Below are 14,024 nucleotides of genomic sequence, written 5' to 3'. Positions count from 1 at the left end.
AGCCACGGTTTGGTAAAGATTAAGCGCTTGAATAGACACTGTACTTCAGAGCCTCTTTTCTCAGTTCACACTTTTCCTGAGTTAGTGCTTTCTTTCCAATATTTAGATAGGTTAGGAGAGTCCATTTGATTTGAGTTATACATCATTTTAAAGCTTAAAGTCTGCTCTTTCAGAATATGGTCTTAGCTAAAAATTCATGTCTGGCGACTTTTTGCTTGTTTTGAGGTGCAGGGTCACAAATGGACTTTTCTAACCCATCTAAATAATGGAAAGAAAGCACACACTCTGGAAGAGGGTTTAACCCACTGAGATAAGGGGTGCTGAAGTTAAAGGGTCCATTCAAGCGTTTGAATCTCACCAAACCACGCTCTGTGTAATGAATAGGACACACTACTTAGAACTTGAAAATGGCATACAACACACACATACTGAAGCTTTTCGACATGCACTCATCAGAGTAAAATCGCATGAATGAACAGAAATGTTGTTGTTGTTGTTGTTATAATTTTTGGCGTTGCATTCAAAACTCGAATATTTCACGCCAAACAATTCATTATTTTATTTTTAGACACCACATTAATTTTTTTTTCGCACTTATCATAAACAAAATATTTTTCAAAATATATGTTATAAAATAAACATAAAAAACTGTCCTTTGCACTGGTCCTTTGCACTGGTCCATGAAATGAACAGAAAGCCAGAAACGAAACAATATTAAGGAAGCGAAGGAACCATAAGGGCGAAATGGCGAGCTGTGATTGGCAGCTAAGGTAAACAAATTAGCCTTGCTGCCAGCCGTTTGGTTGATTAATGCTAAAATACTAAAATAATGCAAGTGTACTTACGAACTCTTTCTGGCGGCACAGAATGGGGTCCGTGAATTGGATGTATACTGCTTCGAGCATGCGCAGATGCGTGAAACTTCTCGCTCGGCTGAGAACCTTAAACCAAGATGGACAGTATTGTTCGGCGCACTCTTGGTTGTTCATCAAGTGGTGAGCAATGGCCGAATTGCCACCATCCACCGTCGTACGCACACTAGGCCGTCTACATGCGCGCGAAGGTAGAAAACGCACGTTGGTTTTGCTACTAGTATTCCGGATAGAGGCGGGCACATGTTGGTTCATGCGATCTGCTAACCGTTGGGTTGTACGCCCTATGTACCGAGCTTCACATCGGCACTTGTACTCGTAAATAACATTGCTACATTGCGTAATAGGGAGCACATCCTTTCGGACAGCCGACATCATTCTGTGTGTGGTAAATACCACGCGCGCCTCAACACAAGGGAAAGTGCTGGATACCGCTTGCTTGATTTGTTTCTCAAACTTTTGGGAAGCCCGAGGAAAAAATGGCCGCCCTTCGCATGTGGACGTGAGTACTTCACGGTGAGAGCAGAATTCTTTTATCGGTGACGAATATGACCAAGAGTGACGTTTAAGTGGTAAATTTTCTTCCTCTTACTTTTCTGTAACTTTTGTGAAACTCAGTGTGGATTTCGTATGCAACTGTGGTCACAATCATGGAGAAAAATTCACCGTACGCAAAGAAACCAAAGTTGATCAATGATCATGCGGACACTGCGGTTCCTCCTCGTGAGTCTCCCGGAGCCGCCGGGGACGTTCTAGCGCGTGACCCCTCTGCTAGACGAGAGCTTCTATCTGCTACGGACAAGCCGTGCTACGCTGCTGTAACAGCCGCCGGCCTATCGAGCTCACAACCTCCACAATGGTTTGTACAGTTTTTCACTGAATTTGAGAATAGACTGGATGTTCGCATTGAGTCACTGCTTGACAAAAAATTTGGCGACCTCACATCCATAGTCACAGAGCACGATGAGAAGATCAAGAGCCTCTCTTTTGATATCGCTAACCTGAGAGATACTGTACAGGCGCTTCAGACTGACAATGGAAAGCTGGAGAGGAAACTGGACGATCTTGAAAATCGTTCACGACGTAATAATCTTGTTGTCTTTGGGATTCAGGAGTCCAACAACAAGGAGGACTGCAAGAAACTCATTCAAGATTTCCTGCGCTTCGCAGATGTCCCCGAAGAAGACATCAATGATATCCAGCGATGTCATCGAACACCGTCATTTCGACCTCAGGGACAGGAGAATGCTCCACATCATCCAAGAAGGATCCACATAGGTTTTGGTTCCTTTACTGCAAAGGAGAGGGCACGCAAGGCTTGTATCAACAAGCTGAAGGCTACAAGATCGCTGTACCTGGATCACAAAGCATTCGTTGCAGAGGATCTCTCACAACATGTTCTTCAACTTCGAAAATCCAAGGCTGGTGCATTCAAGCGGCTCAAGGAGGAGGGCAAGCGCCCCTTTTTTATTTTTCCTGACAAGCTGTGCTTTAGAAATCCAGACGGAAAGATCACCACAGCATAATCTTTAACACTATGGTATATTTTCTGGAAAGTCGGTTATCACATCGCCACCCATGTTGATTGTTTTTTTTTATTGGTTCATATACATGTACCTTGCTATGTTATCATTAAGATAGTCGTGACCAGGAAAGATATGTGCTTTCATCATTTTAGAAAATGATCATTACCGGTACCATATTTGTATTAAAAAATAGTAGCACTTACACTAGTTTGACCAGTGAGCACCGAGTACTGTTATTTCTTTTTTTTTTTGATAAACACAAAAGGTATTTATCACACGTCATATTTGGACACAATTCAAATATTATGATTAAAAAATCACGATTTGTTTCCATTGTACAAAGGTAACTATCACTATTTTTTCCGGAATTATTTGACTTGTTTAAGATGACAAACATGGTTGACCTTTTGAGGAATTCTGTGTGTTTATTAAATGATGAGATACAGTTGTATACAGTCACCCCTAGAGTGTCAGGATAAGGTGAGTAGTGATATCTTATGATTTAAGATATAATCTGGGGCTGAAAATACTTTTGTATTTTTTTAGTGTGTATAAATTTTATATGGTGGAGACAGGGGTCATAAGACCATTAAATTGTTTTTGTTTGTTATTTTAGAGTTTAAATTTCAAAACTTATGCATGTACTGTATTTTGCATCTTCTGTTTGAAGGCACTCTAGTCATCTTTCAGTTACAGTCCTGCTCGAATCGCCACATGCCTTGCACTATTGGTTTGGGCTGTTTTTTTGATTTGAGGCCCTTTACCTTGTAACCTAGTGCAACTCTTTTTTCTTCATTAGTTGTCCTAAATCTGTTTTCGTTTGATGATGTTGGTGTCAATCACTTTGAATAAGTTTTTTGTTTATGCAGCTTTTTTTTTCTTGTGGAATGCTTTCAGTGCTAAAATTCATAATACCCAATCTGATTTTATGGATTACATATTTTTGTTATCTCTATTTATACAGATGTGTACTAATTCATTGTGTGTTAAATATTTACATTATGGATGTTAGATTATCAACTTTCAATTGCCGGGGTATACAAGATCATATAAAAAGGCGAAAAGTGTTCCATTACTTACGGTCAATTGACAGTGATATAATTTTTTTACAGGAAACCCACTCTTCTCCTTGTGATGAATCTTATTGGAAACAGCAATGGGGTGAAAGGGCCTTTTTTTCAAGCTATACATCTAATAGTAGGGGTGTCGCTATTTTAATTCGTAATCATATTTCATTTACTCTTAATTCTTTATTTGCTGATCCTAATGGAAGATATTTGATTTTATCAGTGGTAATTAATAATGTACCTTTAACTTTAGTGAATGTTTATGGTCCCAATAATGATGACCCTGATTTTTTTCTCCAAATATTTGCTAAGATTGAACAATTCACTTATACCCCCCTGATATGTGCTGGAGATTTTAATGCTGTTTTGACACCCTTGGACTATAAAGGTGGTAAGCAAACTCATGCAAATATTAAATCTAGGGATATGATTTCAGTTTTAATGGAAGAATTCAATTTACATGATATTTGGCGAGACTTTCACCCGAACCTAAAACAGTATACAAGACACCAAAAGAATCCTATAGCTCTTTCTAGATTAGATTTTATATTAGTCTCAGAAAATTTTGTTAATAATTGTGTTAGTTCAAAGATTCTTCCTGGGATTCAGTCTGATCACTCAATAGTTGTTTTAAATTTTAAGGACTCGCAAGTAAAAAGGGGGCCAGGGTTTTGGAAACTTAATTGTAATTATTTACATAATGATTCAGATTTCATTAACACCGTAAAAGCGAAAATTGAAGAATTTAAAATTGTACATCGTTATTCTGAATGCAATCCTAATATTATATGGGATTCTTTGAAGTGCTCAATTACAGCGACCTGTATAGAGTATAGTTCTCGGAAAAAGAAGGAAAGAAATTCCAAAAAAGAAAAATTGTTTAAGAATATTGAGGAAGTTCAGATGAAATTAAGCAGAGATACAAGTAATAAACACTACATTGAAGAACTGGAAAATTTGAATTCTCAGTTAAATAAAATTTTTGATTATGAAACCCAAGGCTTAATCATTCGTTCGAAAGTTCGTTGGATAGAAGAAGGAGAAAAGAGTTCGAAATATTTTTGTAATCTTGAAAAAAGGATGGGTGAAAAGAAAAGTATATATAGAATTAAAAACGAAATTGGTGCTGTTATCTCAGATCAAACTAAAGTAGAGAATGAAATTTATACTTTTTTTCAGACTTTATATAAAAATCATATTGAGGATAATGAAGAAGTTGTGGATGATTTTTTGGAATCCATTGATATTCCTACTTTAAACGAGAATGATAAATATTTCTTGGAAAAACCATTTTCTAAAAAAGAATTATATGATACGCTTTTATCAATGAAACACAATAAATCTCCGGGATTTGATGGGCTCCCCGCAGAATTTTATGTAGTTTTTTGGCAAGATATCTCTGATTTACTTTTAAATTCCCTAAATTTTTCCATGGAAAATGGCTTTATGTCTTCTTCCCAGCGGAATGGTATAATCACTCTGATTCCAAAAAAAGATAAGGACCCTTTGTTTTTAAAGAATTTTAGACCGATATCTTTATTAACCGTTGATTACAAAATTCTTGCCAAAACATTGGCAAACCGTCTTAAGAAAATACTAGATCAATTAATTCATACTGATCAGTCTGGGTTTATGAAAGGGAGACATATTGGGAATAATATTCGATTATTAATTGATACAATTCAGTATACTGATTTTCATGAAATACCTGGAGCAATTCTTCTGTTAGATATTCAAAAAGCTTTTGACAGTGTAAACCATAATTATTTATTGAAAGTCCTAAAAAAATTTGATTTTGGAGATAAATTTATTGGTTGGATTAGGTCAATTTATTTTGGAAGAAAGAGCTATGTCTTAAATAACGGTTTTTTAACAAAACCCATCGACATGGAAAGGGGAATCTTTCAGGGTTGCCCTATCTCCCCATATTTGTTTTTGTTAGTTATTGAAACTATGGCTCAAGCTGTAAGACAAAATGATAATATTAAAGGTATCCCTGTGGAGGGAAAGGAGTTAAAGATATCCTTATTAGCCGATGATTCCACATGCTTTGTAGATGGATCTATAAATTCTTTCAATACTTTGTTTAATTTGTTGGACACTTTTGCTGTTTGTTCTGGTTGTAAACTAAATATTTCAAAATCTGAGGCTGTATGGATTGGTTCTAGAAAAGGCTCCCTTGACTTTCCTTTCTCTGAAAAAGGCCTTAAATGGACGCAAAATCAATTTAAAACCCTTGGTATAACATTTTCTTTGAATGTAAATCAGTTATTTAATTTGAATTTTTTGCCCAAATTAGAATCAATTAAAAGTGTACTTAATTGTTGGCGAGCTAGGAATCTCTCTTTGATTGGGAAGATTTGTGTTGTAAAAACCCTATTATTGCCCCAACTCCTCTATCAATTTTCAGTCTTGTGTATAAAGATTCCTAGTAAGTTTTTCAAATCTTTGAATACTATATTGTATAAGTTCATTTGGAATGGGGGCAATGATAGGATTAAAAGGCAGTATTTATGTAATGATTACTCCCAGGGTGGTTTACGAATGATCGACCCCTCGATTTTTGCTCTTTCTCAGAAATTGAATTGGGTTAAAATGTTACATGATGAAAGTTTTGACAGTTTCTGGAAACGTATGGAGCTTTCAGTTCTAGAGAATTTCTCTCCGGTAACGGATATTTTGTGGAAAACTAATGCTCCAGAATCTATTTTAAAGAAATTGCCATCTGTTCAGTTAGCCGATTCTTTAAGGTCCTGGTATTCATTCAGAGAAAAATTGGTTAAAATTGAATTTGGATCAGCTTATTCTGAAATAGGTGCATGCCAGTCTTTATGGTTTAATAAGAATATTCGATCCAGATCAAAACAATACTTTGTATATGATAATTGGTTACAGAAGGGTTTGATTTATATTAATGAGTTATTGGATCCTGTTCACCCTGGGAGTAAATTATTTGAAGAGCTGGTGCTTGATTATGATATAGATAAATCTGATAGGAGGAAATATAATTTTTTAATGAAGAATATTCCACAAGAATGGCTCACACATTCAGAAATAAATCAAGATTTTATTTTTGAAACGACTGTTGGTAAACTTATGCAAACTCGTAAGGTTTCCAAGTATGTATATGATGTAATGTTGGAAAAGGTCATCCCAGTTAATCATTTTTCTTTTTGGAATGACTCATTTAACCTAAATTCTCCCATATGGGAAAAAATCCTTATGAGAAATTTGACAAGCACCATTGATACTCGATTACGATCCTTTTTTGTAAAACTGTTTTATAGGGCAATAGCATTAAATGAATTTCTATTTAAAATCAAGAGAAAAGATTCATCATTATGTTTCTTTTGTAATAAATCGCCTGAAACTTTTTTACATTTGTTTATTTTATGTCCCCATATACTACCTTTATGGCAAAAGATAATAGATATTATAAATCACAAGGAAAAGAAAAATTATATATTTTCTAATTTTGAGAAAATGTTCGGTCTCTATGGAGACTCTTATATATCATATATTTTTTTATCTGTAAAGTATTTCATATATGTTTGTAAATTCCAGAATAAAACCCCTACTTTTGAATCTTTCCAGGCTTACTTAAATAATAATAAAGAAATAGAATATAGAATTTCTAAAAAGAAAGGCAAACTTGGTATTCATTTTCAAAAATGGAGGTTTGACATTTAATTTGCACTGTATATTTTTTCTACACGGTATTTTTGTCATATTTGTTATGTGATATTTTAAGTATCCACTTTGTTTTGCTGCACTTTTTATTATGTGATTCTGTAATTCGATTGATTTTTTTATTCTTTGCTGTAAATGGCATTTGCTTTTTACCAATAAATACTGAATGAAAAAAAAAAAGAAAATTCAAAACCAAAAAAAAAAAAAAAAAAAAAACTTTTGGGAAGCCTTCCCTCGCCAAGGAAGTTTGAGATAGATAGGGCATCTCTTAGGTCCAAAGGCCGGTGTCTCTGTGGGCCTGTGCAGTTTGCGTGAGACATGGTAATCACGCACGGCATTGTTGGAGCGGAAGCTGGCGAGACGTTTGTTAGAGCTCCATAAAAGTGGCGAATTGTCCGAAGAAACATACAGTCGAATTAGGCCCGTTGGGTCGCAGCGTCCGAGAATGTATGGATTGCCGAAAACACACAAAAGCAACGTACCGTTACGTCCCATCCTTTCTATGACTAATTCGGCGCAGCATGAATTGGCTAAATGGCTTACTGAATTGTTGCAGCCCGCCCTGTGTGAAGTTTCGGACTTCACAATAAAGGATTCATTCACCTTTGCTGAATGCATGCGTGATTGTACGGTTGACAGTGACAATATAACCATGTGTTCTTTTGACATCACTAGCCTTTTCACTAATGTCCCACTCAACGAAGCGATTGATATCTGCGCATTTCTGCTTTTCCATAGTGGCGGTGAGCCCCCTTCTCTCTCTGAATCTGCTTTCAGAGAATTGATGCTGTGGGCCACATGCAACGTGGAATTTAGTTTTGATGATGTCATGTACGCGCAGACTGATGGCGTTGCTATGGGTTCGCCGTTGGGCCCAATACTTGCGAACATCTTTGTAGGCTATCATGAAAAGCGTGTGTTCGCTGATGTGAGTCCTAAATGTGCCCCGTTAATGTATTATCGCTATGTTGATGATACTTTTGCACTGTTTCACAACCGCACGGCGTGTGAGAATTTTCTTGCACATCTCAACGCGCTCCACCCGTCTCTCAAATACACCATAGAGATCGAATGTGATGGTGCACTTCCGTTTCTAGATGTACTAGTAGAAAAATCGGCGAATGGCTTCACTACCTCCGTTTATCGGAAACCTATATTTACAGGTCAGTACACGCGCTGGGACTCTTTTAGTCCCACTCGGTACAAAACCGGTCTTATCGGTATTCTCGTGGATAGAGCACAGAGAATCTGCTCTCCGTGCAAGCTCGCTACGGAGATTGATCGAGTTAAGGATATCTTGCGCGAAAATGGCTATCCCGATCGTGTGATTGATTACCATGTCTCACGCAAACTGCACAGGCCCACAGAGACACCGGCCTTTGGACCTAAGAGATGCCCTATCTATCTCAAACTTCCTTGGCGAGGGAAGGCTTCCCAAAAGTTTGAGAAACAAATCAAGCAAGCGGTATCCAGCACTTTCCCTTGTGTTGAGGCGCGCGTGGTATTTACCACACACAGAATGATGTCGTCTGTCCGAAAGGATGTGCTCCCTATTACGCAATGTAGCAATGTTATTTACGAGTACAAGTGCCGATGTGAAGCTCGGTACATAGGGCGTACAACCCAACGGTTAGCAGATCGCATGAACCAACATGTGCCCGCCTCTATCCGGAATACTAGTAGCAAAACCAACGTGCGTTTTCTACCTTCGCGCCCATGTAGACGGCCTAGTGTGCGTACGACGGTGGATGGTGGCAATTCGGCCATTGCTCACCACTTGATGAACAACCAAGAGTGCGCCGAACAATACTGTCCATCTTGGTTTAAGGTTCTCAGCCGAGCGAGAAGTTTCACGCATCTGCGCATGCTCGAAGCAGTATACATCCAATTCACGGACCCCATTCTGTGCCGCCAGAAAGAGTTCGTAAGTACACTTGCATTATTTTAGTATTTTAGCATTAATCAACCAAACGGCTGGCAGCAAGGCTAATTTGTTTACCTTAGCAGCCAATCACAGCTCGCCATTTCGCCCTTATGGTTCCTTCGCTTCCTTAATATTGTTTCGTTTCTGGCTTTCTGTTCATTCATGCGATTTTACTCTGATGAGTGCATGTCGAAAAGCTTCAGTATGTGTGTGTTGTATGCCATTTTCAAGTTCTGTAGTACCAAACACTTATACACTACTTAGAGTTAGCAACCACAGTTAAGGCCAAGTAAAAAAAGAAACCAGTTTCTCGTCCTCGCGCGCATCGATTTTGGCCGCCGCATCGATTTTTTTACTATTTACTATTTTCAAAATGGCGCTGGAAATACCAAGAAATTCATAATTCTCGTCCCAGCCCGCTCCCCGCCCGCATCGAATTTCAGTTGCCGCATCGACTTTTTTGATATTTACTGTTTTTTCGGCCGCCAATCGTGATTTCTCATTGCTAGATACGCCTTGCGTCCTCTACTTAGTACAGCTGTAGCTTCTGTAGTGCGTATGTAACGCATGCATTTCACACTGCGAGCTCGGCAAGCAAGAAGGAATGACCCACAAAGCATGCTGCAGTCGAACTGTAGTTGGATGGACGCGCGGCGGGCGCGGGCCTGGGCTGTGCAGTGCAGTGTTGCCAGATGGTGATTTCGGGAACCAAAAAGGATGAAATTTGGTGATTTTTAAAGTTGTTTGGTGACAAAATTTTAGCCTGGTAACCAAATCAAAATTTGGTGATTTTTGGTAACTTTTTGGTAATTTTCAGACCAATGAAAAATAATCACACTAATTGAAAACGAAAATGCATTTTGCCCAAAGTTTTCCCCTTATTTCCTGTAGAAACATAAGATGTGCCCCTTTTTTGTCACTCGACACACAGAAACACTCACATATCCACACACATCGTACACATTTTGCATTTAGTATGTGTGACTACGGCGCGCCGAAAATTGCACCGAGACTCGCTCAGAGTGTTTGATAAAGATTTATTGACATAATCTTGTCTTGAAATTGAAGCCTAATACCTACGCTTTTCCAAATTTGGTGATTTTTGATGGCTCTTGGTGATTTTTTACAAGCCTTTTGGTGATTTTGCTCAGTTGGGACCTGGCAACGCTGGTGCAGTGTGATGTACATGTATTATGTACAGCGCACTCGGTACGTCGTGAACGCGATAGCGGCAACATTTTTTTCGAACAATCGCTGATATTCCACGCATATTTCGCGCATTGTTCGTATTTTTCCCCGTTTCTCATATTTTAAGCGGAAGAATTGTACTGTGCAAATGCTTGTGAGGATTGTATCGAGTTTGTATGTACACATTTTCATGTCATTGTGACTATGTGCATGTGTGTGCAGTGTCGGAAGGTACGGTGCCAGTGCAGTGGCCGTGCCGGCGGCCGCGTATGCGTGTCTGTAGCTGTCAGGGTCCCCATCCCCCTGGTCTGTCAGCTGTCTGCACGCACGCATGAACACATTGGAATGTGTAGAGGCCCAAACACTCTGCTCTGTAACGTTGCATCTGACGGCGATATACTAGTTTGTATTCTATTTTGAAGAGAATATGAATGCGCTTTTCCAGCAAATGTAGAATTATTAAGTAGGTGTATCTACAAAATGAATAACTTTTCCACGGATTCTGGTTTGTCTCGTATTTCTGCGGGATACTTTTCTTTACGATGTAAAGTCGTATCACCTGTAGTGTGATTGAATCATTCATCATCCAAATGATGAGTGATTATCAAATGTCTTTTTAGAACATGAAGAAACATCTTTAAATGTTTAATGCTATAATGCCATATCAGTATCATTTTGACATCCATGTACCGGCCAGTTTCCAGTTGAATGTGCTACAATTGTACTGTGAAGAGATGCAGATAGGCCTACAGCGCAGCTGTGTGGACACAAAAAGTCACAAACACCAATGATAAATAAAGCAGTGTTTTGAATATCATGGAATTTATTTCAGTCGTATATATTTGTTGATAGAGTGTTTTACCTGTTTCAATTAATAGCACAATACATCAGAATTGCAAGTACACTGGTATCAGAAATGCCATTACAACACTAAATACCAGTATAAGATGGTCATTTTCCCTTGACATCTGTAGTGGAAAGGAAAAGCAAATGTATTTCTGCATGCATGAAGTTTCATTTCAAGTATGGTACGAAATATATCTATTTGTTTGAAAATGCACAGAGTGCTGGCAAGACATACACTTGGGACCTGGTCTCTCATAACACAGCTACCGCATACCAGAGTGATATTTCATTTCATAAATTGGATATAGAAAATAGTAAAGCCCTCTCTCGTTACCTTTCTCAGAATTACCGGACGAGAAACACATGTTACTTTCATTTTGACAATCCTCGAAAAAATAGTAAGATATCAAATAGTAAGGACCTCCCTCATCGCCTTGCTCAAAAAACCCGGACGAGAAACTACTTTCTTTTTTTACTTGGCCTAAGGGATTATCAGATTAATCTGTAGATTCTAATGGTGCATGGTAGAGCTCTTCCACCAACTTCTATTCACGATTACTATAGTAATTGTATACCAACTTTCAAAGCAGCGTTTAGCGTCATCCTTTCAAAAGCTAGCTGTGAGAGTTGAAAGTATGCGAGTGTGTAAAAGTGTGTATCTAGGAAATGAAGAGGGGCCTCTCAGATATAACCCTACCTAATCATAATATTTCACCCCAAAAACAACAAAAAGCGTTCTAGAAACCTGCAAAAAATATAATTCATATTACAATCCCAAAATTATGTGTGTATATATATATATTTATATACACATATTTACATAATATTGACTGGCCCTGAGGGAGGTACCAGAAAATATTGCCCAAACTTAAAGCATATTGCCCGGGTCGAAGACATACAAACATAAATATTGTTTGTGTGTGTAACATGATATCTATGAATCTAAAACGTTTCCGTTTTCTACATGACATCACTTTGTTATTACCAAAATAATATGTTGTAACGTACGTGTTTATTGTATTACATAATGTACATTCGTCTCCATACATTTTCCTTGTGTCGCAGTGTGAAGTTTAATCCCAAATCAGTTTTTTTCGACAGTGTACCTGTATTTCTGATCTGGTCGTGTACTAACATCTTACATTAAAGTTGCTCTTTTTCACTGTTGATAGTTACACAAAATCGATCTTGAGACCGGCACTGTTTCCACGTGGTCGAGTCCCGGATGTTTTCCCTCCGAACCGGTCTTTGTTCCCTCGCCCACCTCGTCCGCAGAAGACGATGGTAGGTCCATGTTATTTCTTTAAATCGTCCTTAATTTTTTTCCATAATACAGTACACCCCCACTATAACGAACACGGGTAGTAACCAAATTCTCGTTTACAACGAAATAAAGATTCAGGTCTCAAAATGATTATCTACATAATGATTATACTCTGTGATATCTTTACACTCTTTGTTATAACAGAATTTCGATAAAATGAAGTAAAATTGCCTGTCCCGAGGATTTAATATAAGGGGAGTCGTCTGTACGTGCATGAACAGGTTCTTCATGACATCCTTCTCTTTCATGTGATGAAACTCCTCAAAGGCCATTTTCCACATCTGCTTTAGATCGCCAACGGCTTTTGAAAGTCGGGAATAAACGTATTACCGGTGGTCGGGAATGACCGGACACAAAATAGAAAGAAAAAAAATGGAAATTTCCCATCCATACGTCTCTCTATAGCATCGCTGAGCCCAACATTGGCTGAAGGGACTACTTACGGACCTGCATTGTCTTAGGTCCGACCTATAGCACCGAGAAATCAAAACAGTTTACATGTGTAGGGCTACAAGCTGTGCTAAGTTTTTGTTGTCCCGCTTCCTCCACTGTACATTAATTGCCAGTATAGATAAATTTTCACTGTCATATTTTGGTTTGAAGGAAATGATGTTACCTTGAACTGAATTGAATTGAATTGAATTGAACTGAATTCAATTCAATTCAATTCAATTCAATTCAATTCAATTCAATTCAATCGAATGGAATGTATTTATTATTGGCATAACACTGCTGTTCTCTTTATTTCGACACTCTAACGGGTATTTTCCCCGACTTTGAGTCCGGGCGGACAGTCGTCTGTTGCCAACGGTTGCGGTGCCCGAGAAATTCCAGTTCTAAGCGAGGTTTCCACCTCTGGCAAACTATACAATGTGAAACCACTCTCCTATATAATATTTCCCTAGTAACATGTGTAATGGATAACGGTTATTTTATGCTCTTCCTCTTCCCATAGGGGTCATCCTCTCTTGCGTCCTGGATCTGGAGCGCGAAGGCAAGCGACCGTATCTCCTGATACTTGACGCGCGCTCCTTCACGGAGATCGCACGCGCGGAGGTCACCGAGAAGACAAAAACGTTCGGCTTTCACGGCATGTTTTCGGCGGGAGACTAAAAGGAGAGACCCTTCGTTTGGAGATATCCGTCGTCATCGTCATCATCGTGTTATGTTGTCATTTTTGCGATTCGTGAATTGCCTGATAAGGAACATAATAAAGAAAAGTTTATGCTTCAACTACTTGGACTGTGCACAATATGATTAGTTTGACAGACTGCAATCAAGTTTGACACACTACTTAGACAAGGGTCCTGTTTTATGAACAGTTATAATTGATTATATAGTTGATTTCTATAATAATTATATGGTAAGTCTATGGCAGCCTGTGTGGTAAGGACATTATTAATCGATTATTGTCATCTTTTGATAAGACGGGGCCAAGATCTACAAAACTGGTAATCAATGAACTACATGTACATGTATACTGTGGTAATAATATCTCTAATCTGGAGTTGGTTTAGCAGTGCTCCACCAGACCTACATACATACCCAGAGTCCAATGAATCTCATAATCAACAGTCGCTTAACGCA

At 38.3% G+C, this 14,024-nt stretch overlaps 1 protein-coding gene across 1 annotated transcript in view; it reads left to right on the top strand.

Annotated features, from left to right (window-relative positions):
* Positions 1 to 13,550, top strand: part of LOC139721688 (retinal Mueller cells isomerohydrolase-like) — a 29,704-nt gene extending 16,154 nt beyond the window's left edge. The window contains exons 9-10 of the mRNA XM_071633018.1: positions 12,286 to 12,397; positions 13,393 to 13,550. Of these exons, the coding sequence (XP_071489119.1) occupies positions 12,286 to 12,397; positions 13,393 to 13,550 (270 nt within the window). The remainder of the gene's footprint in view (positions 1 to 12,285; positions 12,398 to 13,392) is intronic.
* Positions 13,551 to 14,024: the final 474 nt, after the last annotated feature.

Source organism: Diadema antillarum, unplaced genomic scaffold (assembly GCF_040938485.1).
Source record: "Diadema antillarum isolate AM-2024a unplaced genomic scaffold, OU_Dant_1.0 scf00000147, whole genome shotgun sequence".
Lineage (NCBI taxonomy): Eukaryota > Metazoa > Echinodermata > Echinoidea > Diadematoida > Diadematidae > Diadema > Diadema antillarum.
This window is presented reverse-complemented; position numbering and strand designations above follow the sequence as displayed.